General features: G+C 41.4%; 1 protein-coding gene across 1 annotated transcript in view; it reads right to left on the reverse strand.

Annotated features, from left to right (window-relative positions):
• pcsk1 (proprotein convertase subtilisin/kexin type 1) overlaps positions 1-20,024 on the reverse strand; it is a gene marked incomplete at both ends in the record, with an annotated part of 48,623 nt that extends 28,599 nt beyond the window's left edge. Inside the window, 5 exons of the mRNA XM_080529359.1 lie at positions 2,150-2,226; positions 7,980-8,126; positions 17,908-18,030; positions 18,580-18,684; positions 19,839-20,024. Coding sequence (XP_080385485.1) covers positions 2,150-2,226; positions 7,980-8,126; positions 17,908-18,030; positions 18,580-18,684; positions 19,839-20,024 — 638 coding nt within the window. The remainder of the gene's footprint in view (positions 1-2,149; positions 2,227-7,979; positions 8,127-17,907; positions 18,031-18,579; positions 18,685-19,838) is intronic.
• Positions 20,025-26,029: the final 6,005 nt, after the last annotated feature.

Here is a 26,029-nt window from a genome sequence, read left to right on the forward strand (position 1 = left end):
GGTTGCTCCTGTCGGTCACGGAGTCGACCAAGCATAGCTGAATTCAGCCTCGTCAGGGTGAACTCATTGCGGTGTGCTGTGTGATGCTGTCTAGGAGACCTGCCTTTAGCATCGACTGTTAATAGTGGATCACTGGCTACCCGCATCGCCGCGGGAGTTCGGAGTTTGGTGAGTTAACAGCGCTAGCCCAGTTTAGCTGTGTCACCGTTAGCCAGCCTTGCTAGCCGCCGGCTGCTAACGTTGGCGCATAGCGAGACCAAGGCCAAACAAAGCCGTCGCCTCCGAGGTGGATTGCGACCGACCGCTAACACCACCGGAGCTGACCGTGGACCACCGGACCTGAGCCATTCACACCTCGTCGTTTGCTACGAAGACGCCCCTTTCCCTTCAAATTGCAACGTCACTCCCCCCCCTTATCTGTTGCCTTCCTCGAATCACATACGAGCTCCAACCAGGCCTCAACGCGCTCATTCTCAGTCCGGGACTCTAAGCCTTTTCAGGCCAGGTACTGTGAGTGAGTGAGTGAGTGTGTGTGTGGCCGGCGGGGAGGGAGTATATTGGGATGTATATATAATTTGTATAAATAAATGTGTTTGTTTATATTTGATACATTGCTGTGTGTTAGTTGTCTGTATTGTTTAGTTTAACAGCAAATCTAGTATTGGGTTTAAGTATTGTCTTATAGTGTGATTAACTGAGTTATAGCTTGTATTATAATATATGATATATATATAACTGTGATATGCTAGTCTAAAGGGTTGCTGGCGCCCCCTGCCTCTATCCTCCTACACTGCCGATTTAGCTCAGAGTTAGTTAGATAACCAGCCCTTCCTAAAATTCTACAGTCCTTTAGCTACTCCCTGGTTACACTATACAATAAAGTTACTGTTAACACTACAATATAGTTACTGTTAACACTGTACAATAAAGTTACTGTTAACACTACAATATAGTTACTGTTAACACTACAATATAGTTACTGTTAACACTGTACAATATAGTTACTGTTAACACTACAATATAGGTACTGTTAACACTACAATATAGTTACTGTTAACACTACAATATAGGTACTGTTAACACTACAATATAGTTACTGTTAACACTGTACAATATAGTTACTGTTAACACTGTACAATATAGTTACTGTTAACACTACAATATAGTTACTGTTAACACTGTACAATATAGTTACTGTTAACACTACAATATAGGTACTGTTAACACTGTACAATATAGTTACTGTTAACACTACAATATAGGTACTGTTAACACTGTACAATATAGTTACTGTTAACACTACAATATAGTTACTGTTAACACTGTACAATATAGTTACTGTTAACACTACAATATAGTTACTGTTAACACTGTACAATATAGTTACTGTTAACACTACAATATAGGTACTGTTAACACTACAATATAGTTACTGTTAACACTACAATATAGGTACTGTTAACACTACAATATAGTTACTGTTAACACTACAATATAGTTACTGTTAACACTGTACAATATAGTTACTGTTAACACTGTACAATATAGTTACTGTTAACACTACAATATAGTTACTGTTAACACTACAATATAGTTACTGTTAACACTGTACAATAAAGTTACTGTTAACGCTACAATATAGTTACTGTTAACACTGTACAATAAAGTTACTGTTAACACTGTACAATATAGTTACTGTTAACACTACAATATAGGTACTGTTAACACTGTACAATATAGTTACTGTTAACACTACAATATAGTTACTGTTAACACTACAATATAATTACTGTTAACACTACAATATAGGTACTGTTAACACTACAATATAGTTACTGTTAACACTACAATATAGGTACTGTTAACACTACAATATAGTTACTGTTAACACTCCAATATAGGTACTGTTAATACTACAATATAGGTACTGTTAACACTACAGTTACTGTTAATACTACAATATAATTACTGTTAACACTACAATATAGGTAGAGATTGAGATTGAGATTGAGATAACGTTTATTGCCACTATGCATTACACATATAGGAATTTGCTTCGCAAATTGGGAACCTTACAAGCAACATGTGTACATGCCAAGAAACAGAGCAATGCCTTAGATGTCCCTTCTCAGGTAGGTGGCTGACTTACTTGTTCTCATTGGTGGAGTCATATCTGGGAAACGGGTCAGGGTCGTTGTCATTGAAATCATAGCTGGCCGCTGCATCCTGGGGAGGAGAAAAATAGATCAAGAAAATCATCATTCAGTTCTACAGGCAAGCGTTTACATAGAGTACAACACACTTTGATGAAAACAACAATTGTTATTGAAATGTCAAAATACTGTATGTTGTTGTACAGGAGTTTGCTATAGCAGAACAGACTTGCTAGGCTAACAGGTGGCTGGACCTGGAGGGTATTCCTAGAAGCGCGATTAACTCTGATCCAGGTTTAAATCAGATCCGGGCGCTAATTTAAGCTTGCGTTCGGTTCCATCAATGTGGCTCAAATAATTTGCTGCTTGGTTGCTATGCAACCAATCCTTCTCAGTAATTCTGGTCGCGAGCAGACTTACAGGCTGGTTTAGGTAATGCGTGCGTCAAAATGTCTCACAGGCGGAAACTACATCCCGAACGACAGTTCCTCAAGTCTTTTAGGAAATATTAGTTCCCACTTTTTACGAGATAGATAGATAGATAGTTTGACTGTGTGATAGATAGATAATTTGATATTTTGAAAGTGTGATCGATCGATAGATAGATAGTTTGATTGTGTGATAGATAACTTGATATTTTTTAAAGTGTGATAGATAGATAGATAGATAGATAAATACAAAAGTATATTAAAAAAGCTCGATTTAATTTAATGTATTTTTATTTGTATTTTTTTACATTTAACCGAAGCCTTCATGCAAATCGATTTACAATATATATATACCTGTCTAAGTGAATCATCTATCCATCAGTAATCATAAGAAAAAAGAATCTATGCCAAATCCTGGGTCCAGTTAGAAGATCATAATTTACTACTCAGAAAGGCTTCAAACACCATTGTAATCGTGTCAGTTCTTGTAAATTAGCCTGCACCATCATTGTAAAGCCTACATACCTTTTTAGATGAGATTTTAGATTAGATTCAGACAACAAAATGCAGTAAAAAGTGTGTCAGAAGAGGGATTTGAACCACTGTCTTAAAATGACGAATAAATACTATGGCAGCGGTCAATTTGCGAATTTCGAAATGCGAATCATGAAATGTGGAGCGTTTCCATTAACTTGGTTGGAGCGAATAATAAGCTAGGTCAGAGTTTATTCTAATGAACCTGTTTCCATAAAACTTGATGTGAGTCAGAGGTGATTCACATAAGGCAAAAACCACCTCAAGCGAGCGTATCGACTTTGTGCGAATCACACCATTGAAACACGGTCAATGACATGCACCTTTAATGCACAAAGCACCTTTAACAATTTTTTTATAAACTCAGTCGAGGAGCTGGCCAAAGCTTCTCCTCCAGAACCATAGTGTGCACCCCCATCAATCATGACAAACCCATTTTTAGAATAAGAGAAATCTCTGAGTCAGTAGTGGTAGACATCATTAGTTCACTAAGAAACTCAAAAGCAAAGGATATTTATGGTTTAGATACTACCTTTTTGAAGTCTTATAAGGAGGCCTTTGTCTGCCCCATCACCCACTTACTGTAATTAATTTATCAATCCAACAAGGGACTTTCCCAAGCTCCTGGAAGATGGCTTCTGTGACACCCATTTCAGTCCGGCGACCAAACAACTGTGGGAATCTACAGACCCATCAGTATTTTACCGGTGGTTTCAAAGGTGGCCGAGAAATGGGCAGCTGACTGAACACCTAAACATGGTCCATTTCCCTCTGCACCCAATGCACCCTTTCGCAATAACCACAGCCAACTGCTATTTTCTTGAAAATGTAAAAGCAAAACTTGATGGAGGTGGTGTGGTAGGTGCAGTCTTCTTGGACTTAAAAAGGCTTTTGATACTGTAAATCATGATGTACTTCTGTCAAAACTATCACTTTTTAATTTTTCTACTGATGCCATTAAATGGATACATTCCTATTTAACAAACAGGCCGCAATGTGTGCGCATTGGAAACACTCAGTCATCTTACCTTACCTGTAACATCGGTGTCCCTCAAGGATCAATACTGGGCCCTATTTTTTTTTGCCTGTATATCAATGACCTGCCCTCAATCTTTCCATCGGTCATCAGCATACAAATGTATGCTGATGACACAGTCCTTTATATTCATGCTAAGAACAAACAACAAGCTGCACACAAATGAACTGCAGCCATGGTCCATGTATCTGACTGGTTAGAACATTCATGCCTACACCTCAATACAAGTAAAACTGCCTGTATGTTTTTATCATGTAAACCTATAGTGACTCACCAACCCGATGTTTTTGTTAAGGGAATAAAGCTCAATGTGGTCTCAGAGTTCAAATACCTCGGAATCATTCTAGATTCAAACCTAACATTCAAAAAGCACGTTAAAAAAGTGATAAATACTGTCAAATTTAACCTGGTTAATTTCAGACACATACGACCATATTTAACAATAGAGGCAGCCAAGCTCTTCATGCTGCCATGATCTTCTCCCATATATCATACTGTTTTACAAGCTGGTCACAAGCAAATGCAATAACTCTGAGGCCACTTGAGTCCCTTTACAAAAAAACGTTAAAGACACTTGACCGAAAGGCCAATAGCTACCACCATTGCCATATAGTACACAAGTACAATTTATTTAATTTTGTTAGTTTTAAACGTTTTGCAGATGCTTGCCTAATTTTTAAGGTTCTACATGGGCTTGCACCTCCTCCACTGAGTCAGTTTATAACTCAGAAGGATAGTAATAGCAGGGCAAAACTACTAGAGGAGACTGTGATGTACCATTTAGACCAGGGGTGCCCAATACGTCGATCGTGATCGACCGGTCGATCGCAAAGGTAGTATGGGTAGATCGCATGGCATTGAACAAAACGCAAAAAAATTAAAATAAAAAATAAAATCGCCTATCATCCATCCTCACTATGGCTTTTGCCACTTGATTGACGTACAGGTAAGCCAGTCTGAGATCTGATCTTTTCACCTACACCTAACACGCGGTTCACCACGCATGCGCAGTCAACAGCACCAACTACAAAATACAAAATACCGGCGAGACTAATTACCTAGTTAGCCTTCCAATTTCTACTATTTACTATATAATACTAAATAAAGGCTATACAAATGAGTGGGGAAGCTGGACCAAGTAAGAAACCAATAACGTATAACTTCCATCCAGAATGGGAGGAGGACTTTTTTACACGATGTGATATTGGAAATGCGTCTGTCTGATCAGCAAATCTACGATGGCTATTTCGAAGAAGGGAAATGTGGCAAAAGAGCGAAAACGTACGGCTGCAGCGATAGCTTCTTATCGCGTCAGTCACGTTCTTGTTAAACACAAGAAGTCATTCAAAGACGGCGAAATTGTGAAAAAAGTTTCTCGAGGCTGCAGATTGCCTTTTCGATGACAGATCCACAGTGGCTGATGACACCTTGCAACCAGCTCCTACAGCCCTGACTATTAAAAAACTAGCTGCCTCCTCCCAGTGCCAGGTCTCCCACTAAGGTAGAGAAATGCATTTATTTCCTCCTTTCAAACTAGGGAACTACCTGTTTTGTATCTGGTTTACTTTTCTGTTTGTTGGATCAGTAGTTGGCTATGGTACTGCAGACTGGCTGTCAGTGTGTGAGTGAGAGAAAGTGAGTGTGTGTGTGTGTGTGTGTGTGTGTGTGTGTGTGTGTATGTGTGTGTAAGAGAGTGAGAGAGAGAGAGGGAGAGAGAGGGGGAGAGAGAGGGAGGGTTTGTGCTATGGCTCCCTATGCAGACTGGCAAATGTGTGTGTGTGTGTGTGTGTGTGTGTGTGTGTGTGTGTGTGTGTGTGTGTGTGCGTGTGTGTGTGTGTGTGTGTGTGTGTGTGTGTGTGTGTGTGTGAATGTGTGTGAGCGAGAATAGCAAAGAGGGAGGGTTTGTGATGGTCTTCTCCTGTGGCTGTGTGACAGAGAGAGGGAAAGTGTATTGTGAGTTTACTATGCAGGCTGGGAACTGTGTGTGTGTGTATGTGTGTGTGTGTGTGTGTGTGTGTGTGTGTGTGTGTGTGTTTGTAGTACGTGCATGTACGTTTGCGATGTTGAAACTAGACTGGTAGATCTTGGCACACTGGCTACTTGAAAAGTAAATCTTGGTTCCAAAAAGTGTGAGCACCCCTGATTTAGACGTAGTAAGTTTGGGCAAACAGTCTTCTCAGTCAGAGCCATCCATTACTGGAATACCCTTCCTACTGATCTAAGACAGTGCAATAGCTTTCTAACTTAAACTTAAGGGGTGGCTTAAACTAAACCAAATTTGTGATCATGAGTAATCATACTAATTTCAAGCACTGCTCATAAACACTGTTTTTAATTATATTTGTCACTTTGTCATGTATCTGTGTACTATCTCGTTTTGTACTGTATTGCAATGTTGCATCATTTTGCTGTGCCTGCTTATCTTGTATTGTCTTGCTGTGTCTTGTATTGTCATGTAGTGTATTGCCTGTTGTGTCGTTTTGTTGTGCTTGCTGATGTTTTTAATGACACTACACCATTCATTTTGTAATAACCTGCTCAGGGACTACAGATGGAAATTACCTCATGAGCTAACTCTGGCACATTTACATTGATGTGGAAACTGATTTGTTGATTAATGTGCACTGTCCCTGGTAAATAAATAAATAAAATAAAATAAATGCTATCACACCACTGAAACACGGTCAATGACATGAATGCTATCACACCACTGAAACACTCAATGACATCAATGCTATCACACTACTGAAACACGGTCAATGACATGAATGCTATCACACCACCGAAACACGGTCAATGACATGAATGCTATCACACCACTGATCAGGGACGAGAGGAATGAATGAGAAAGTGTATGGGGGGGCGCTTAGGTGGCGTAGTGGGTTAAGCATCGACCGTGTAACCGCGGGCTTCCGGGTTTGATTCCCTACTGAATTGACATACCATACATGCATACATACTTTCATCATGCAAGAGTTATGAATTTCAACCAAGTTTTGAGGTCTGTCAATATTTCACAATGATTCTGACTCACTCACTAGGTTAACAAACCTTCAAATCTAATAAAAAAAATAAAATAAAATAATTTAAAAAGACATTCGGTGTCATGGAGAAAATACTCTCCTAAAAGTATGTGAATGAAAGCAGAACACCTTGATGAGTGAGGATGATAATGAGGATGATGAGTGAGGATGAGCCTCTTGGTTAATTAAGTCCTTTTGATTAATTACAGTCAGTTAATTACAGTGGGAGGTGGTTCCATCCGCCTTATTGTCATACATCCTTTCTCTCTCTTTATCTCACCCTTTCTCAGCCTCCTTCTCTCTATGAGCTGTAGTGCATGTCTGTTAACGCCTCCCAACTGAGGGTGAAAAGGACTGTTTGCTACCAACCCACAGATGGACTTTAATGAACCATTCAGAGTTCCTGTTGTCTCTAGATAGCAGCAGACATTTGCCAACGACCCAGACTGAAGAGCATTCCTTCCAAAACGAACTGATGTGTACCTACATTATGCCAGTAGGCATTTACTTCAAACATTAATGAATAAAATCAAACATGTTTAAATAAACCAACATAAATGTTGCCTCTTTATCACTAACTACATACATCTGACAATTCTACACAGCAACAACAAGGATTCCACACACACACCCTACAATGAACCACTGACCAGAACATCTCTACATGGAGAAGACTAGGCATCATCAGCCTTATGACTTCTAAATTAGAGCTTCAATGCAGAGCCTTGTAAGGTGTCTCCAACGGTGTTGCTATGGGAACACTCTCCCTTTGTGATGATGGCAGTCGCCATGGAAACACGCTTACGTAGTTGGGGTAGATGTCAGTGTGATTCCACTCCAGCCCATCATCCAGAACGGTGATGACCACGCCCCTCCCTGTGATGCCCTTCTTCCACACGGGGATCACGTGCAGGTCCAGTTTGGGGAGGGAGGACGAGGTCCGCGTGTCTTGCTTGAGTAAGGGATACGGGGCGCGGGGGTGAGGAGCAGAACAGAGAAACAGCAAGAGAGTAAACAGGTTAGCAGCTGTAGATAATAATAATAATAATAATAATAATGATAATAATAATAATAATAATTCATTGTATTTATATAGCGCTTTTCCGGGGCTCAAAGACGCTGACAGTATGGGAAAAACAGAAACACAGAAACAACAAGCAACAGATAACCTGAGCGCATAGAACACAGAGTTGACGAACAGGCACAGGGAACAATTAACACAGCAATGTCCAGGGGGGGGAGGGGGGTGGCAGGGTTAGGGGAGATGGTTAGGGGTAGGGGAGGTTGTATGCATGTCCAGGGGGGGAGGGGGGTGGCAGGGTTAGGGGAGATGGTTAGGGGTAGGGAAGGTTGTATGCATGTCCAGGGGGGGAGGGGGGTGGCAGGGTTAGGGGAGATGGTTAGGGGTAGGGGAGGTTGTATGCATGTCCAGGGGGGGAGGGGGGTGGCAGGGTTAGGGGAGATGGTTAGGGGTAGGGGAGGTTGTATGCATGTCCAGGGGGGGAGGGGGTGGCAGGGTTAGGGGAGATGGTTAGGGGTAGGGAAGGTTGTATGCATGGGATAGATAGTAGCTGTCAGATACTATTGTGTAAATACTGCATTAATAAAACATACATACAGTCAATATTAGACAGCTTTTGTGAGATTTTTGTAACAGTAATAGGATAATAATTCATATTAGAGAGGGTGGAGAGGGGTTTAAGTCAGATTTGTTGATAATAAACTGAGCAAAAATGTTATTATATTATTGGATTTCAGCTGAATTTCACTGCAGATGGGTTTCAACATAAATTGTGTTGAATTAAAGGTGCATGTATAAAGGTGCATGTATAAAGGTGCATGTATAAAGGTAAATGTGTAAAGGTGCATGTATAAAGGTGCATGTGTAAAGGTGCATGTATAAAGGTGCATGTGTAAAGGTAAATGTGTAAAGGTGCATGTATAAAGGTGCATGTATAAAGGTGCATGTATAAAGGTGCATGTGTAAAGGTGCATGTATAAAGGTGCATGTGTAAAGGTCATGTATAAAGGTGCATGTGTAAAGGTCATGTGTAAAGGTCATGTATAAAGGTGCATGTGTAAAGGTGCATGTATAAAGGTGCATGTATAAAGGTGCATGTGTAAAGGTGCATGTATAAAGGTGCATGTATAAAGGTGCATGTGTAAAGGTGCATGTATAAAGGTGCATGTGTAAAGGTGCATGTATAAAGGTGCATGTATAAAGGTGCATGTGTAAAGGTGCATGTATAAAGGTGCATGTATAAAGGTGCATGTGTAAAGGTGCATGTATAAAGGTGCATGTATAAAGGTGCATGTGTAAAGGTGCATGTGTAAAGGTGCATTGTGTAAAGGTGCATGTGTAAAGGTGCATGTATAAAGGTGCATGTGTAAAGGTGCATGTATAAAGGTGCATGTTTAAAGGTGCATGTGTAAAGGTGCATGTGTAAAGGTGCATGTATAAAGGTGCATGTGTAAAGGTGCATGTATAAAGGTGCATGTGTAAAGATGCATGTGTAAAGGTGCATGTATAAAGGTGCATGTATAAAGGTGCATGTGTAAAGGTGCATGTATAAAGGTGCATGTGTAAAGGTGCATGTATAAAGGTGCATGTATAAAGGTGCATGTGTAAAGGTACATGTGTAAAGGTGCATGTGTAAAGGTGCATGTATAAAGGTGCATGTGTAAAGGTGCATGTATAAAGGTGCATGTATAAAGGTGCATGTGTAAAGGTGCATGTGTAAAGGTCATGTATAAAGGTGCATGTGTAAAGGTGCATGTGTAAAGGTGCATGTGTAAAGGTGCATGTGTAAAGGTGCATTGTGTAAAGGCGCATGTGTAAAGGTGCATGTATAAAGGTGCATGTATAAAGGTGCATGTATAAAGGTGCATGTATAAAGGTGCATGTGTAAAGGTGCATGTGTAAAGGTGCATGTGTAAAGGTGCATGTGTAAAGGTGCATGTGTAAAGGTACATGTGTAAAGGTGCATGTGTAAAGGTGCATGTATAAAGGTGCATGTGTAAAGGTGCATGTATAAAGGTGCATGTATAAAGGTGCAAGTGTAAAGGTGCATGTGTAAAGGTCATGTATAAAGGTGCATGTGTAAAGGTGCATGTGTAAAACACACACACCAAGCTGATTGAGAGAATGCCAAGAGTGTAAGCTAAAGGGGGCTACTTTGAATCACCAGAATACAGGATCATGTTCAATGCTTCCTACATGTGTGTAGGTATATATATATATATATATATATATATATATATATATATATACAGTATATATATATATGTATGTGGTTGTGTCAGAGTTAGGATGCGAACAACTCAGATTTGAATAGATTGTGTGCAGCTTGACTTAAGGGGGTGAGTTCGGATTCCAGCCTAAACCATTCATAAAGCATACCTAATGCTTGGTGTTAAAGCTCATAAGCTTCTATAAGCCGTAGGACAAGATCTCTGGGACTGGATTTATACACAGGCAGAGAAACATCCTCATTATAAACCCAGGATATGCACATGCAGGACAAGAATATGCACATATTTGTTGCTATGTGAAAACCTAGCATATAGCATGTTTATGTGCGGCCACACAGGACAGCAGAGCACTAAACTACTTCACCTTTAAGAGTGAGGTACTTCACCTTTAAGAGTGAGGTACTTCACCTGAACAGCATCTGTGAATATCAAGTATCACTGCCTGCATTGACAACAGCTGGGAAAGGTCAATGTAAGATGGCCGCCTAGCTTCACCAAATCAAGCTAATGGAGAGTGTCATCTCTCACCACTGACCTTAAGGAAATTAATTATCAGCGTGTTGGTTTGTGCATCCTGGTGAGTCCATTATTGAGCACTCATAGAAGGAGTACTGGTTCCGGAGACCAGGAGTCATACTATTACCCCCCCCCCCCCCCCCTCCACACACACACACACACACACACGCGCACACACACACACACACACACGCACACGCACACACACGATTATGACTCTCAGTATCCCCCCCCACCTTGGGATACTATGGCTTTAGCCATGAAAATGACAATACTATGATGATGACAATGACAACACTTTGATGGCTGGTTAATGTGATCACTCTATAACCTCTGCACTACTGATGTTTACATTATTACCTTTGCACATACTGTATATTGTACATTGGACATGTCTCCTGATAAACTTCTGCACATTAGATACTGTACATAAACTACCTCACTGTACTAGCTACCTAACTGTACATAACTCATAACTGTATATAGCCCATAACTGTATATATCTCTAAAAACGGATGTTTACAATACTACCTCTGCACATACTGTATATTGCATAGTTACCTATCACTACCTTTCTTGTTTTATTTATGTTGTGTTCTTATAATCACTTCTTGCACTTTTGGTTGCTAAACTGCAGTTCGTTGTATGGTACTTGTACACTGTGTATATCTGCAGGTTTTTGCTTCAGCCATGCTCTGCCATTCAGCCACAGTTCATTGCTTCTCTGGAGACGATGGAATGGCCATTGATGCAACGGACCACCTCCAAATCCCACTGTTCTCACACCTCCTTTGTAAGGAGAATTTTTGATTAGCTGGTTGGACAGCTTGGATTGAACTGGACAGAGCGATGGGAGAATGTGCTCGCAATTTCATTGGATGTTCCATTCCAAGACCCCTCCCCCACATGTATGTAGAATAGTTGTTTGTTGTTATGTGTGTCATCTTCTTTGATTGGATAGGACTATTTCTCTGAGAATTGTTGCAGCATCTGTATAGGTATGCCTGAAGAAGGTCTATGAAAGGCCGAAAAGCTCACGCAATAAAACATTGATTTCTGTTTTGATTGTGAGGATGCTGCTTCCTTTCATTCCATTTGATACTGGTCATCTCCAGCTCCGCAGCTGAGTCTGAGTACGGATGAGCGGTGGTATTTCCACTATTTTGAGAGTTGTTGGCAACATTGAAGAAAATGGAAGAAAGTTTGATGTGAAACAATGGAATTCTATTTGTTTGGAGCACCACACAAGCAAGGTCATCGATTGGAATGAGAGACACCAAACAGGTTTCCACCCCTTTGTAGCTACTTTCAGCAGAAGCTTTCTCCGGTCTTTCCAATCTAGGAAAACCTAGTCTCAACGAGGTTACATGACCGTAAACAACAAGGACATTACTGTCCAGACCCTGTCAAGACCCAACCCTAACCCTAACCCAACCCTTTACCACCATGAATCCTCTAGCACCGCTAGCTATTCTGGCTAATCTAATCGCTGGTCCCTTAATCCATGTACCGTATTTTCCGCCCTATAAGGCGCACTTAAAAGTCCCCAAAAAAAAAAAAAACCGGCAGTGCGCCTTATAACCCGGTGCGCCTTATATATGGATCAAAATGTAAAAATTACATGACCAATATTTTTTTTTTTATAATAATACAATGTTTCAGTACGACTGGTAAACTACAAAGCCGCACCGCTTGCAGCATTACGGTAATCAGTAAACGACGGCCGCCATCTTGGAATCTCCGCGAATGCTATGCTTGTGGTGGGTTAACATAATTCACCCCCGGAACTAATAGTTGGGAGTATTGTTCCGTACGGAGGGTTAAGTGGGTGGTACTGAGTTTTAGTTCCTGTTTTAAGTGTGTGATAACAACTGGTTCATGTCTGTCAATAAACGTCTAGCTGTGACATTTAATACGCCGCCTCCGACTCCCGTCTCTCGGCACTACATGCTATTGTTATTCTATCATGTGCTCTGAATGGATGCCGTACTCACCCAACTGTTCAATTCGGACACTCACACCGCTTGCAGCATTACGGTAATCAGTAAACACCGGTGTTGTGTGTGTGAGTTTCCGAGGGAACAAAGTGAGATTCTTGGTGCTTTCAACTTGAAGTTTTAAAGTACCCACTCGATATAATAAACGACAGTTTAACGATCACTAAACACTTATCATTTGTGTATTGGATTCATTATTCTCGTTTGCCGGAGGCTACCGGTAAGGGAGGGTTGATTTGTAAACATACTTTCGTTTTAGCTCGTGTTCAAAAGCAAGAACTGTGTGTTCATCTAGTTATGTGTAGTTATGTGTTTTTAGCATGTCGATGTTCTCCCAGTATGTTGTCATGTTATTAAAATACAGTTTAGACCTTCGTAGCGATGTGTTTTGTTAGCTGTTAGCCGCTAGCAGCGTTTGTTGTGTCAGATTCACTTTTCTCCCATTCAGTGTTTGAGATGAACCAACATTCAAATACGCCTGTCGTGTTCAATCTTTCTCTGATTTGAATGTATGAGACATCATTTGAAAGCTTACAATCTGCAGTTTAAGCATGTGTAAAAACTGAAAAAGTACGTTGCACATTTCACCAGGAGCTGTCACATATTGGTTGTTGGTTATAATTGTATAGCCTATTGGTTGTTTTCTGGTGTTGTTTTGCTCTGTTTGTAGTCTACTTGATGTATTTTTATCAGCTGTTAAATCACCACAGCGGTTAATCCACTAATAGAGATAATAGCAGATTGAAAATGCTTGTAGCTAACTACTCTATATCTCGTGGTTGCAGCTATTGCGAATTGCTATTCACGCGAGTCAGCTGTGAATCACCGCAGGTCCTTGACGCTTGTTGCAAAAATGGATGACGAACGGCTGATACTTGAGGTGGAAAAATATATATTTTTGACAGTGGAGCAGGTAGAACGTTGATGGTGACAACGCTCAGGTGGAGCTTGGACAACGGGAAGTTGACACAACACCGATGGAGAGGTGACGCAACGCAGTAGGTGGAGCTTGGGCGTAACGCAACCCCAGTCAAACGTTTGACTGCAGTATCTATTCTATGCGCCTTATAAGCCGGTGCGCCTTATAAGCCGGTGCGCCTTGTATATGAAAAAATTTCTAAAATAGGCCATTCATTGAAGGTGCGCCTTATACTCCGGTGCGCCTTATAGGGCGGAAAATACGGTAATGTAATGTCTGTATGTGCAGGCCTCCCAACTATCTCTAATTGGACAATCAGTGTGGAGTGGGGATGTGCATGCAGGTCCACGCTGCCGTAGCCTGCCTGGGGAGGGGGATGGTTCAGAGACAAGAGACGGAAGTCGACAAGGTTCTTTGCGCATTATGCACAGACACTGCGGAACGCCACCTCGAACCATGAGTCATCGCTGTGATCTCTCTCTCTCTCCCCCCCCCCTCCCATCTCTCCCCACCCCTCTCTCTCTCCCTGCTCCCTGTCTCTTTCTGTATCTCACCCACTCTGTGTCTCACGCTCACTCTATCTTCCCCTTTTTTCTTCGACATCTCCACCCTCATGGTCTGCCTCTTTTCCCATCTTCAACTGTATCTCTGTATTTCTCTCTCTCTCTCTCTCTCTCACTCTCCCCTGGAGGAAGTGGGGGGGTGGAGGTGGGACATAGAATAGAGAGTATCTGTATCTGTTTGCTGTAATCAGGCTTTGTTGGTGAACCAATCCATGGCTCTTTGTCTCTCGCTGGATGAGTCATTTATTGACTGGCATGTAAGCTGTGGACTCGCTTGCTTTTCACACACGCGCAAGCATAGATTTAAAATGGACACACACAGGAAACAAACACATTGTTGTCATTCACAGACACACACAGAGGCACACGTGCGCACACACACGCACACGCACACACGCGCACACACACACACACACACACACACACACACACACACACACACACACACAGTCTATTTTTATAAGAGTGGAAAAGTAATAAAGGCATGAAAGGTAATGACGCCTTTATGGAAGGAGACAGACACTCATTCTGCATGCAGCCCCTCTCTCTCCCTCCGTTCCCCTCCCTCCTATCCACATCTGTCTAAATCCCTCTCTCTCTCTATCACAGCTGTCTGCTGCCTCACTCCTCCACCCCTTCATTCGCAGTATTGTTGCTTACCTCTGTTGCTCTTTCTACGTCATTCTCAACATCACTACACCTCTCTACCATCTTCCTAGCCCCCTCCTCCTCAAACATTCCCTCCTTCCATCTCACTATTGGTCCCTTCTCTTCAATGTCATTCCATGTCATTCCTGCTCTCCCGAATGAGCTCTCTCTCTCCTTCCGTCTCCTCTTTTACATCAATCCACACAACCCCTCCCTCTTACTTTTTCTTTCACCCATCCGCTAAAGCCTCCCTTCATCACTCTCTCCTTCCATCCTATCCCTCGTTCAGCCATAATACAACCATATTATCTCAAACGTGAATAGAAAGATCATGTCTGTATCTTGTTGCTTGTTGTCTGTAGCCATCCCTCCACTAGCCACACATGTCTGTTTAGAGACGGGTAACCTGGAGAGAATACCTACACATGACTGTTTAATGTCTTTTTGTTTTCTACCTTAAATAATCTTGGCCTAATAAGACCCTCCAGACTGGTGACTCATCATGTCCTAGGAAATATCTCTGATCCTTGAGGCAGTGCTTTCAACATTAGGTAGGTGCAGTGACACTGGTCCCCCGGTGAGGGTGGGAGGGAGGCAGTGACGTACCCTTTGAGTCATACACGGTAGCAGTGTATCAATAAACGCAGTAAACGGGCACTTCTTGTCCAACTCAATTAGGATCATCAGCTCAGATGGAAAAAATTATTTGTCTCTCTCTATTTATTTTCTTGCATCGAGTGACTCACATTGTTCAGCTCAAGCACACACACACACACACACACACACACACACACACACACACACACCCACGCACGCCCACACGCACACGCCCACACACACGCACATGCACACGCCCCCACGTGCACCCACACACACACACACACACGCACACACACAGTCTATTTTTATGAGATGACAGGTGTGTCACTGCAGTGGAAAAGTAATAAAGGCATGAACAGTAATGACTCAATGCTTAATACATCACCAAATACCTTAAACCAACCGACACACAATGTCCCCTCTGCTCTCAACCGTTTCGGGGGGGGGGGGGCATATTAACATGATAACAGCATTAGCTGAATGCTTTTGAAACACTATCACAAAACAAACCATGTTGACCTATGAAAGTAATCCACCAATCACTAATAACATGGTCTAGAGGGCGTCCAATCATAGCAGGGGGAGATTAGCCTAATCCTCTGACTGGACTAAGTGGATGTGTCCGTAATGGATCCAGAAAGGATGCAGAACTGTGACCATCCACTATCATCCACTATCATCCACTATCATCTACTATCATCTACTATCATCCACTATCATCCACTCTCATCCACTCTCATCCACTCTCATCCACTCTCATCCACTATCATCCACTATCATCCACTATCATCCATCATCTACTATCATCCACTATCATCCACTATCATCTACTATCATCCACTACCATCTACTATCATTTACTATCATCCATCATCCACTATCATCCACTATCATCCATCATCCACTATTATCCACTATCATCTATCATCCACTATTATCCACTATCATCTATCATCCACTATCATCCACTATCATCCACTATCATCCACTATCATCCATCATCCACTATCATCCACTATCATCCACTATCATCCACTATCATCCATCATCCACTATCATCTACTATCATCCACTATCATCTACTATCATCCACTATCATCCATCATCCACTATCATCCATCAGCTTGGCCTCTGGGCTGGAATAGCCGTTGCGTCCAGGGGAAGTTGAGTGTTAATGTGAGACATCCTAATGAGAGACATCCTAATGTGAGACATCCTAATGAGAGACATCCTATTCTGCCCATGGATCACAGAGTGAGAGACTTCAGTTCTCTTCCATGTGGTTGCGTACGCAGACAGCTTTGCACACTCAATAAGATGGGTCTCTTGGCTGGGACTTCTGATGAATACAAATGTCTTGTTGGTTATCTGAGTTGAAATCTATTCTGTCAAATGTCATACTCTCCTTCTCCTGCCTAGACAGATCCATGTTGCAATACAGACTACCCATTCAGCCATTATTGACAGAGTTGCAAGCTCACTGATAAATATATTTCTAGGGTTAGGGTTAGAGTTTCTACTCTAGAATTGACTGTACTATCACTGCAAGTTATTGGTGAAGGAAAAGACTAGTATATATATATATATATATATAGATTCTTAGCATTGATGAAGTATGTTTCTGCCAGTACTCTCAGGAGACATAGTGTTATGTACTGTAAATGAGGCCAAACAGAAGGCAGTACCAGACACCAGGCAGAATTGGATCCCAACATGACCAGTAGAGGAATCTGTTAACCACAGACTTTGGTTAATGGGAAATCTGGCTCATAGGGTTGCAGTTCTATCATGTTATCTGATAGCCACAGTGGCTAAATGCAGGAGATGTCATCATCATTCTAATATATGCCCCTGGAATATAAACAATTCAGAAAATAAAAAAGTCTTAACTTTAGATTGGGTGGACAAGAGCCCATAGCCACTGTCGGGGCAAGACACACACACACACACACACACACACACACACACACACACACACACACACACATGTAAAAACAATGTTTGTAAGACCCTGCTCTTGTGTGATTTCTTCAATTCATCTGACACACATCAGCAGTACCACTGTAATGGTCTCAATTCTGGCACATTCCCAAATCTGGGTCTTGTCCATCCAATCAAAAGTTAAGACTTTTTTTTCAGTGTATATTTCACTTGACCAAACAACAAACAACAAACAACAAACAACAACAACAACAACAACAACAACAGACCTTCAGACGAAGGCTCTGTGAGGCTTACCAGGTACCACTGCTGGTTCCACATGGGGTCATCGAAGAGCTTGTCCACTGGGCAGTCCTTACACTCCCCCAGGGACGCCCGCTTAGCACGCCGCTTCTCATACTGCTGCTCCGCCCAGGACACCTGCAGAGAGAGGGGAGAGGTGAGGACTTCCTGCCTTCTCCAGGGAGACAGGTCACATGCAACCCTGCCACGGCGATGTTCAACCAATAGATGTTCTGATACAACTAGTGTCCTCTACAGGGATTCAACTAGTGTCCTCTACAGGGATTCAACTAGTGTCCTCTAGAGGGATTCAACTAGTGTCCTCTACAGGGATTCAACTAGTGTCCTCGTACAGGGATTTCAATCCGACAATGGAAGCATCTAACTGTGAGAGGAGTACACTTGCTCCATCGAAATATCAAAAGTATGATATCAAAAGGTGAAATAAAAACAATCTACATTGCAGTCTACTTTCTAGTGTTCTGTGTAGATAGAATTCCAACTACAAGAACATGTGTGTCAGAGACATGAAGACAGCCTCATAGACAGACAGAAACCAGCACATTCTGCACAGATATGGTTACAGTCAAGCATGCACACGTGCACATGCGCACACGCACACGCACACACACACACACACACACACACACACACACACACAGTATACACAACAACAGGATAGTTTACCCGATCATCCTCTGAGAGTCGTTTGGTGATGTGATCTGCACTTCTTTTCATCCTGCTAGGATGATTCCGATGTTTGAACAAGTAATGGTTTTCTAGCGCCCCAATCTACAGACGACAGAAGATAAATGGGTTATTGCATAATACAGAACATTTTGAACCCCCCCCCTTGCTGTCCAATCAATGTTTTCGCACATTCTCCAGCAGGTTTTGTTGTATTGGTATTCTATTTCTTTGACTGGATGGTAATGATCTATATGACATAGTAAACAAAGCATTAAGACTGGATCTATAGGTTTACTGCACCACAAAACTATGTATTACCTCTCTGTAAAAATTAGGAAGAATCAAGTGACCACTCTGAGTTGGAAATGCATACTAGAATGCTGTCATCTATCTGTCTCAAACACCCCAGTTGATCATTAACCTTAAATCAGAATGCTATGTTCTTCTCTGCCAATAAATAGCCTAAAAGTGCACATTATAACCTGTTGGTGAAGGCCTAATGTGTGTGAACTGGACACGACAGAGAGAAAAAGCATTAGGGTTAGCATACAGTATATTATGTCACAAGCTGTGGTCCGGGAAATACAATAGCTAGGATATGAGGAAGCTATCAGACGCAGATACACAATGAGTTATTGACGTAGGGGTTAGTACAGCAGGACATGCAGCAGGAACAAACCTTGGAGTAAGGAATAAGGCCATATTTGTATGTTTATTTATCTGCTTACAGTCACAAAGTATTGCAATGAAGTCATAGTGGTACAGACTACACAGATGAACAACATCCTTCATGGACTTATTGGGTGCCATCCATAACCTTTCTTTTCGGTTTTCTGAGTTTTCCCAGCATGTAGTCACTAACTTGCTTTCTTTTACTCACTGAGAACAATTTAAATTGAGAAAATACAGCACTCATAAAGTAGTGTTATTAATCTTTAGTGCTGAGTGAAGCTTAGGGAAGTTCAGTAAAGATGCTGCCGAGAGCAAAGCATTCATTCACCAGCCACACGGCTGCCCTAGGCGCCCTGCCCTCCATCTCAGCTGTCAGAGACTATGCATAACACACAACCCAATTAATAAATCATTGAGGAATTCTAATACAGATCATCAGAGCATCTTCCAGACAGTTCAATGTAGGCCTACTATATATAGTTTGTATAAATGTGTAGCCAGAGCAATCCTTTTTAAAAAGTCAATGTTCTCAGAGCGTTGAATCTCTTGGAATGGGTTTCAGGTTGGGTTTGTCTGATTCCTACCTGCCGGACCAGCTGGTAGTCTAGTTCTCTGGCGATGGACCTGGCAGCGTCGGGTCCGCCTGGGATCTCCACCGCCCATTCGTTGAGGTACTGTCTGTCGCCGAACGAAGCATCCACGGAAGAATCGATGGTGAACAGGACCGCTAGAGCACAGCACATCACCATTGGACGACATCTCAATTCCATCTCTGAGAAAACACGATTAGATAAAAAAACAAAAAACAAAAAACGGGGATATTTAATAAACTAAATCCACCCGGAAAGACAACAGAAAATAAATACAAATAGTATGAAGAGATAGAGGCCTAATGAACAGCTTAGATCTGTTTCAGTGTATTGGCTCGTGTCTTTTCCACTCTAGACTGCAGAGTGAGACGGAGTGAACCTATCTAACTGCGGGTTATTGCCTGATTGAACCATCCAGAAAAACAAGCAGAGACTGTACTGTACCGTGGAAGGGGGAGGGTGTGTGTGTGTGTGTGTGTGTGGGGGGGGGGGGCTCTGACGTCGAAATTACGGGGGGGCTCTGACGTCAATTTCGAGTCTTCCTGGGGTAAGATCTACTCGAGTCTTGGGAGAGACGGGCGTCGGAGGAGAGGAGAAAGCTGCCTCTATATCCCTCCCTCTATTTTCTATTCAAGCGGAAGACTATGACACTTATGCATACAATGCAGCATTATGATGTAGGCTACAATGTTTGGGGGAGGCTATTATTAAAGGAAAAAGATAAGCCAGCATTCACTCAGGCAACATGTTCTTGTGATGATGTGTAGGATAACGAATTGGGGAAAAAAGCTTTGATAGCACATTATCTTCAAGTGGTTTGTTCAGCTTCTTGATGTAGCCTATCCTATAGCGGCGCTAGTGACGCAACTGGGCGACGCGCGTCATTCAGTCCACGCGTCTGTTCAGCACCACTGCAGCGGACAGCTGCCCTGCCCACACCCGAGCAAGGTTACAGCAAACAAGTGGTTCGGTGCACTCCCTTGTAGATGCATGAACGAAATGGGTTTGTCTTTTATATAGCGTGGCACACTAGCCCATATTCATTTATTGAATTTATTTATTTATTCATACGATCAAAATAAGACATAAAACATGAACCTGCAGGGCAATGGCGAAGTCATGAGACTGAGCGATTTTGACTAGCACAATAATCGATTCAGGAAGCATATATTATAGGCTACTTATATCTACAGCATCTGCTGCCAGCTCTGCTAAAATAGGATCGTTAAGCCGGGAGGAGAAATTGAAGTGAAGAGCTCAAAGCAACTCATGAATAGGAATACACCACTCAATGTCACAATGAATACCTGATTGAATGGCTTACGAAGCAAGGCCCACACTAAACGTGCTCTCTCACATTGTCACCATCTAACATTGTAAATGTTAAAAAAATTATGTTGGTCCTCCTATCAAAGCAAGCGCGCTGTGCTCTTTGAGGGCATGCCGTCATTGGTCATGCTACAATGCTTCCCTTTTGATATTGTTTTCTTGACTGTTGTGCTATATTTGGTACATTATAGAGGCTGTTTGGGTACATCAATTATGTCAGTATCCACCACTAGAACATGCCTATTACATGTACTGTGAGCCCTAGTGATGGGGGTGATAGGGGTCGCAGTCTGAGAGCCAGCAAGGTCTCCTGTCACCTGGCCGAGAGCAAACAGGACAGCACCAGATGTGACATCTCTACCTAGCAACACCTGTTTACTTTAGCAGGAGCACTTAGGCAAGGAGCGCTAGACTTTGCACAGTGAAAAAAGCAAGAGTGGAGGAGGGGGGAGTAGGAGTGCTGTAACTTGCTAATGTTGGGGGACTTAAGGTCCAATGAGTCTGATGGGTGAAGGTCTTATCTGTGGGGGTTTTGTGCCTAATCGTGAGCTTAGAATTATAAGGTTCTATCTCCGTTTAGGGTAGTTCAGAGATATTGTGCGTCAAAGTTTTTACATTCCATTATGTTTTGTGAGATGGAACCTTTGTATTTTATTAATTACTAACTAAAAAATGTCAACATTTTAAAAATAACACCACACAGGCATTAATAAACACCTAATGGATCAGATTATGTAAAAAACTAAATTTTGACCAAAGATGGAGATAGAACCTTATAATTCTAACGTCATGAAATGCCTATGGGTTGATTTGGGATTCAGATCACTACCACTGGTAGCTGTTACTTGTAGCTGTAAGGGATTTTCACATATCAAGTTATATTGTTCCAAACAATTGAATTGCTTTTAAATTAGCCTATTCATGAATATTTTCCTTTGTCAGGTCTGCTTTTAAAAAGGTCCTCGGACACCAATGTGACTTCCTGATGAAATAAAGCTTCAAGACACTCTGCATGTGACACAAATGACACTCTGCATGTGGTTATACGCAGTGTTGGGAAGTAGTTCCACTACAGGGAGCTCAACTATTAGATTAACTACATTTTGCTGTATCTTGGTGGCAGTTAAACTAAATTGAACTAAATCCTTAGTAGTGTTTTCAGTAGTTCTGCCATGCAGGCAGTGTAGTGAGGTACCTACTCATTAATCCCCCCCCCCCAAAAAAAAAGAAAAGAAAAAAAGAAAGATGAATTTAACTATTCCTGCCCTTGAACTTCAAATGTCCATAATAACCCTAACCCTATTCTCTCTCTGCCTCCTGTCTCTCTATCTGGCTCCATCTCACATGTTCTTATCCTGCTCAGTGATTTCAGAGTGTTTGGGTTGTTTAGTTTGTAAAGTAAGTCGTTTTTTGGGGCATTATAAATCATGATCATTATTTGAGGGTGTTTGAGTGCATATTAGTTCCACCATTTAGAAATGACAAGACCTTGTGTCCCCCACCGATGAAAATCTGCCTTTTCTCTGACACGACTGGGACAGTCTTTTTGAAACTTGGATGAATGATCTGTTTTGCCATACAGCATCATTCTCTGTTTCATGGAGAGTGGGGCTGAAATACCCAACACATTGGCACACACCTCTGAGCCATCTACATACCACCCCAACCCGATCCCATCAATCACGTTGTACAATATCATACAATAAAGTCATGTTTGTGAAACTGACTGCCCACAAGTAAACATCTTTACATTTTCTAGTCAAATTCTAATTTGACATAATATACATTCTTTGAAAGCAAGGGGCTGCTCGGTCCATTTACCTCACCTAGTTGTAGTTCTTCCCAGCTCTGACCAGGTTTCATACAGATACAGATAACGGCATTACAGGGAAAGCCCATGTGTAATGGTGTGTGTAATGACGTACAGTATGTGGTTAGAGCCACCACGGAAGGAAGTGACTGTGGGCTCAGCTGGAACAGACGTCACACTCTGGGGAGGGTGAGGAAGAGCTTCTGTGTGGACACCAGTTAGTTGATGTGTGTGTGGAGTTGTCAGTGGCGTGCTCGCTTAGATCACTTCCTTGGAAAGTGATGGAGTAGGAAACCCAACACAAACACTAAAACACAGGAAATACACACTAAAAGGATATTAATTTGGACCTCACAGACACTGTACACACAACCCCCAGTATCAGTGCCATTAACACTGCATTGGCACATTATTGTTCCTGGAGGATGAATATTTACACACAGATCAAATCACAATGCGATAGGGAGGGGCTATAGTCGGAGACACACGGACCAACATGGCCTTACTACACATTCTGTCCCTAGGGCAACTTATCTAGAGCCTTAAATACACGATAGGTATGGTTGATTTGATTAATGATTAATGTATGCTCTTTTAACCCCTTATGTTATGCCCTTAAGCTAAATGTCTTACCTGTACAGTCTGTGTTGCTTGCTTTTAGTCTGCTTACCATGCTTATGTACCCTCTTTTTAACCACCTATGATTAATTTATGCTCTTTTCCTGTCTACTTGTTTGTGCCTAGGTCTACTTATATTTTATGATTAATGTATGCTCTTTTAACCCCCTATGTTATGCCCTTAAGCTAAATGCTTGTCCTGTCTACTTGATTGTGCCTAGGTCTACTTATATTTTATTTTTTAAATGTACTTTTTTCCTCCAGGGAGCCGTATACAACATCATGGCATAGGGACTGCGGATGAAAACGAGCTTTCGGGCTAACTCTGGCGTATTTACAATTTATTTATTTTTCATTAATATGCACTGTCCCTTGAATAAATAAATGAATATGAATATGATTTCACAAACCATAGAGGTAGAATGATAATTCTATTTTGATGGAAGAATTAATTAGAGACAGCTGTGACTGCTCGTCCAGTAATAGAGTAAGAGACTAAGACAATAGAATTGGTTCAAAAATCAATAAAGTAGACTACCTAGAAGTTTGTATCTCCAAGGTTATTTTTCTTGTGTTACTTGCTGAGTGACTCCCAAGGTATGTACTGTATGTTTATGGGATAACATACCATATGGTAATATGGATACTGTTGTTCTGGCTTAGCTATTTCTAACACTATAAAATATACGGTATCTTTTATACATATAATATCTACTGAGTGTCTTATGTTTAGAGCTGTAATATTATATATTCAATATAATAATATGTACTATTAGGCTGGAGAAAAGAATGTTGTAACATCACAGCAAGACAAATCTGTATAATTCAAGTGTGGGAAAAAAAGGAATGAAAGTGACCATAACAGAAATTCCTCTTTTAAAAGTTAAAAAAAAGAATATAAAAAAAAGAAGACGTTTTGGATTTCAACAATACACGTTCACCCTCTCAGACAATCATCACATAAACGTCTGTGTGTTAACATAAACATTGCTTTATGCATTACTCCATTTTCCTCTCGCCTACTCTGTGTTTCTATTACTTCTGCCTTGACCATGTAATACATCAAGGATGGTGTGGTTGTCAAGGCAACCACCCCTCTCCCTCTCTCTTCCCCCTCTTTTTCTCCTTTTTTAGCGATGCAAGCGTTGGATATAATTAATCGCATATCTCACCTAATGAGCTATCACCTAATGCTTTGATTAGAAACAGAGATGGCATGTTACAAGTGACACTGACTGGTTGCTACCAGAGACAGCCACTCTGCCTCATCGTTTGCCGTGATTATTATCAGTATGTTATTTATGTATCGGCATGTGTTGTTGTTTAGTATCATGCCTGTGGGAGCCAGGTCACATTTGTGACAGGGTCCCCAAGTAAGGCAACGGCATGTTTCAGTATTTCCCAGATTATGGGGTAAAGGGTAGATTGTACGCTTTCAAATGATGTGTCATACAGATTTGATGTGTCAAATCTGAAACAAGTTAAAGATGTTATGCATATTTGAATGTTGATACCCACAAATCAACGAGCCGAGAAATTCGGCCTCAAAGTATTCACAGCCACTTTTCACAGGTAGGTAATGGGTGGGAACAATAACTTGTTAACTCCACCCCAACCACTCCCCCAGGACAACCACTCCCCCATTACACTACCTGTCATTATCTACCTGTTATCTGACAGTGGGGTTGTCAGCTAACCCTCAGGAAACAAACTTGCAGGGTTGACATGTTTAAATTGCTAAATAATAATCATAATTCAAGATTCATGATTTCATGATTATTGCCATGTGTGCCAAATGTTTATTACATCCCATTATACAAGTACAAGAGAGTAAAATTGTTATGGCTTCAGTTTCAGTCGATATTGCAGCAGCAAGAGAAAATAAAATGGCAATGGAAAAAATGGCAAAAGGAAACAATAATAATGATGTGTCCGAGTGTATGCATTTATCATTATAGTCCATAATGCATCTAGTGGGACTTGTGTAGTTCATTCCCATCCCATCAAAAGCTGTAATAAAAATAGAAGACAGTACATTTAAAATGATTGCCCACTGATGAACACACCCTTTTTACAGAAATACTACTATGTTCATAAAATAGAATTGCTTATACAATGACAATGACAAATACCTGAAGTGCTGGTGACTCACATCAATGTGTCATCTCTCAGAATCTCTCACCTCGTCATTCTGTAACACACATTTCAGAGGTCAGAGGTGTGGACACCTCTCTAGTGGAGGCTTGCATGCTTTCCATAGACTCATGAACATAGTGTACTATACTTGTTGAAGTCATCCTACATACTGCACAGAAAGAAATAGGCTAGTGAAATCATTTCAATCCAGTTATTCTACAACAAATATACACAGAAATACCTCATGTGCATAAGTCGTCATACCCTTTGCTATATCATCAACAAATCACTC

This window comes from Nansenia antarctica (genome assembly GCF_963989245.1).
Source record: "Nansenia antarctica genome assembly, chromosome: 4".
Taxonomy (NCBI): Eukaryota; Metazoa; Chordata; class Actinopteri; order Argentiniformes; family Microstomatidae; genus Nansenia; species Nansenia antarctica.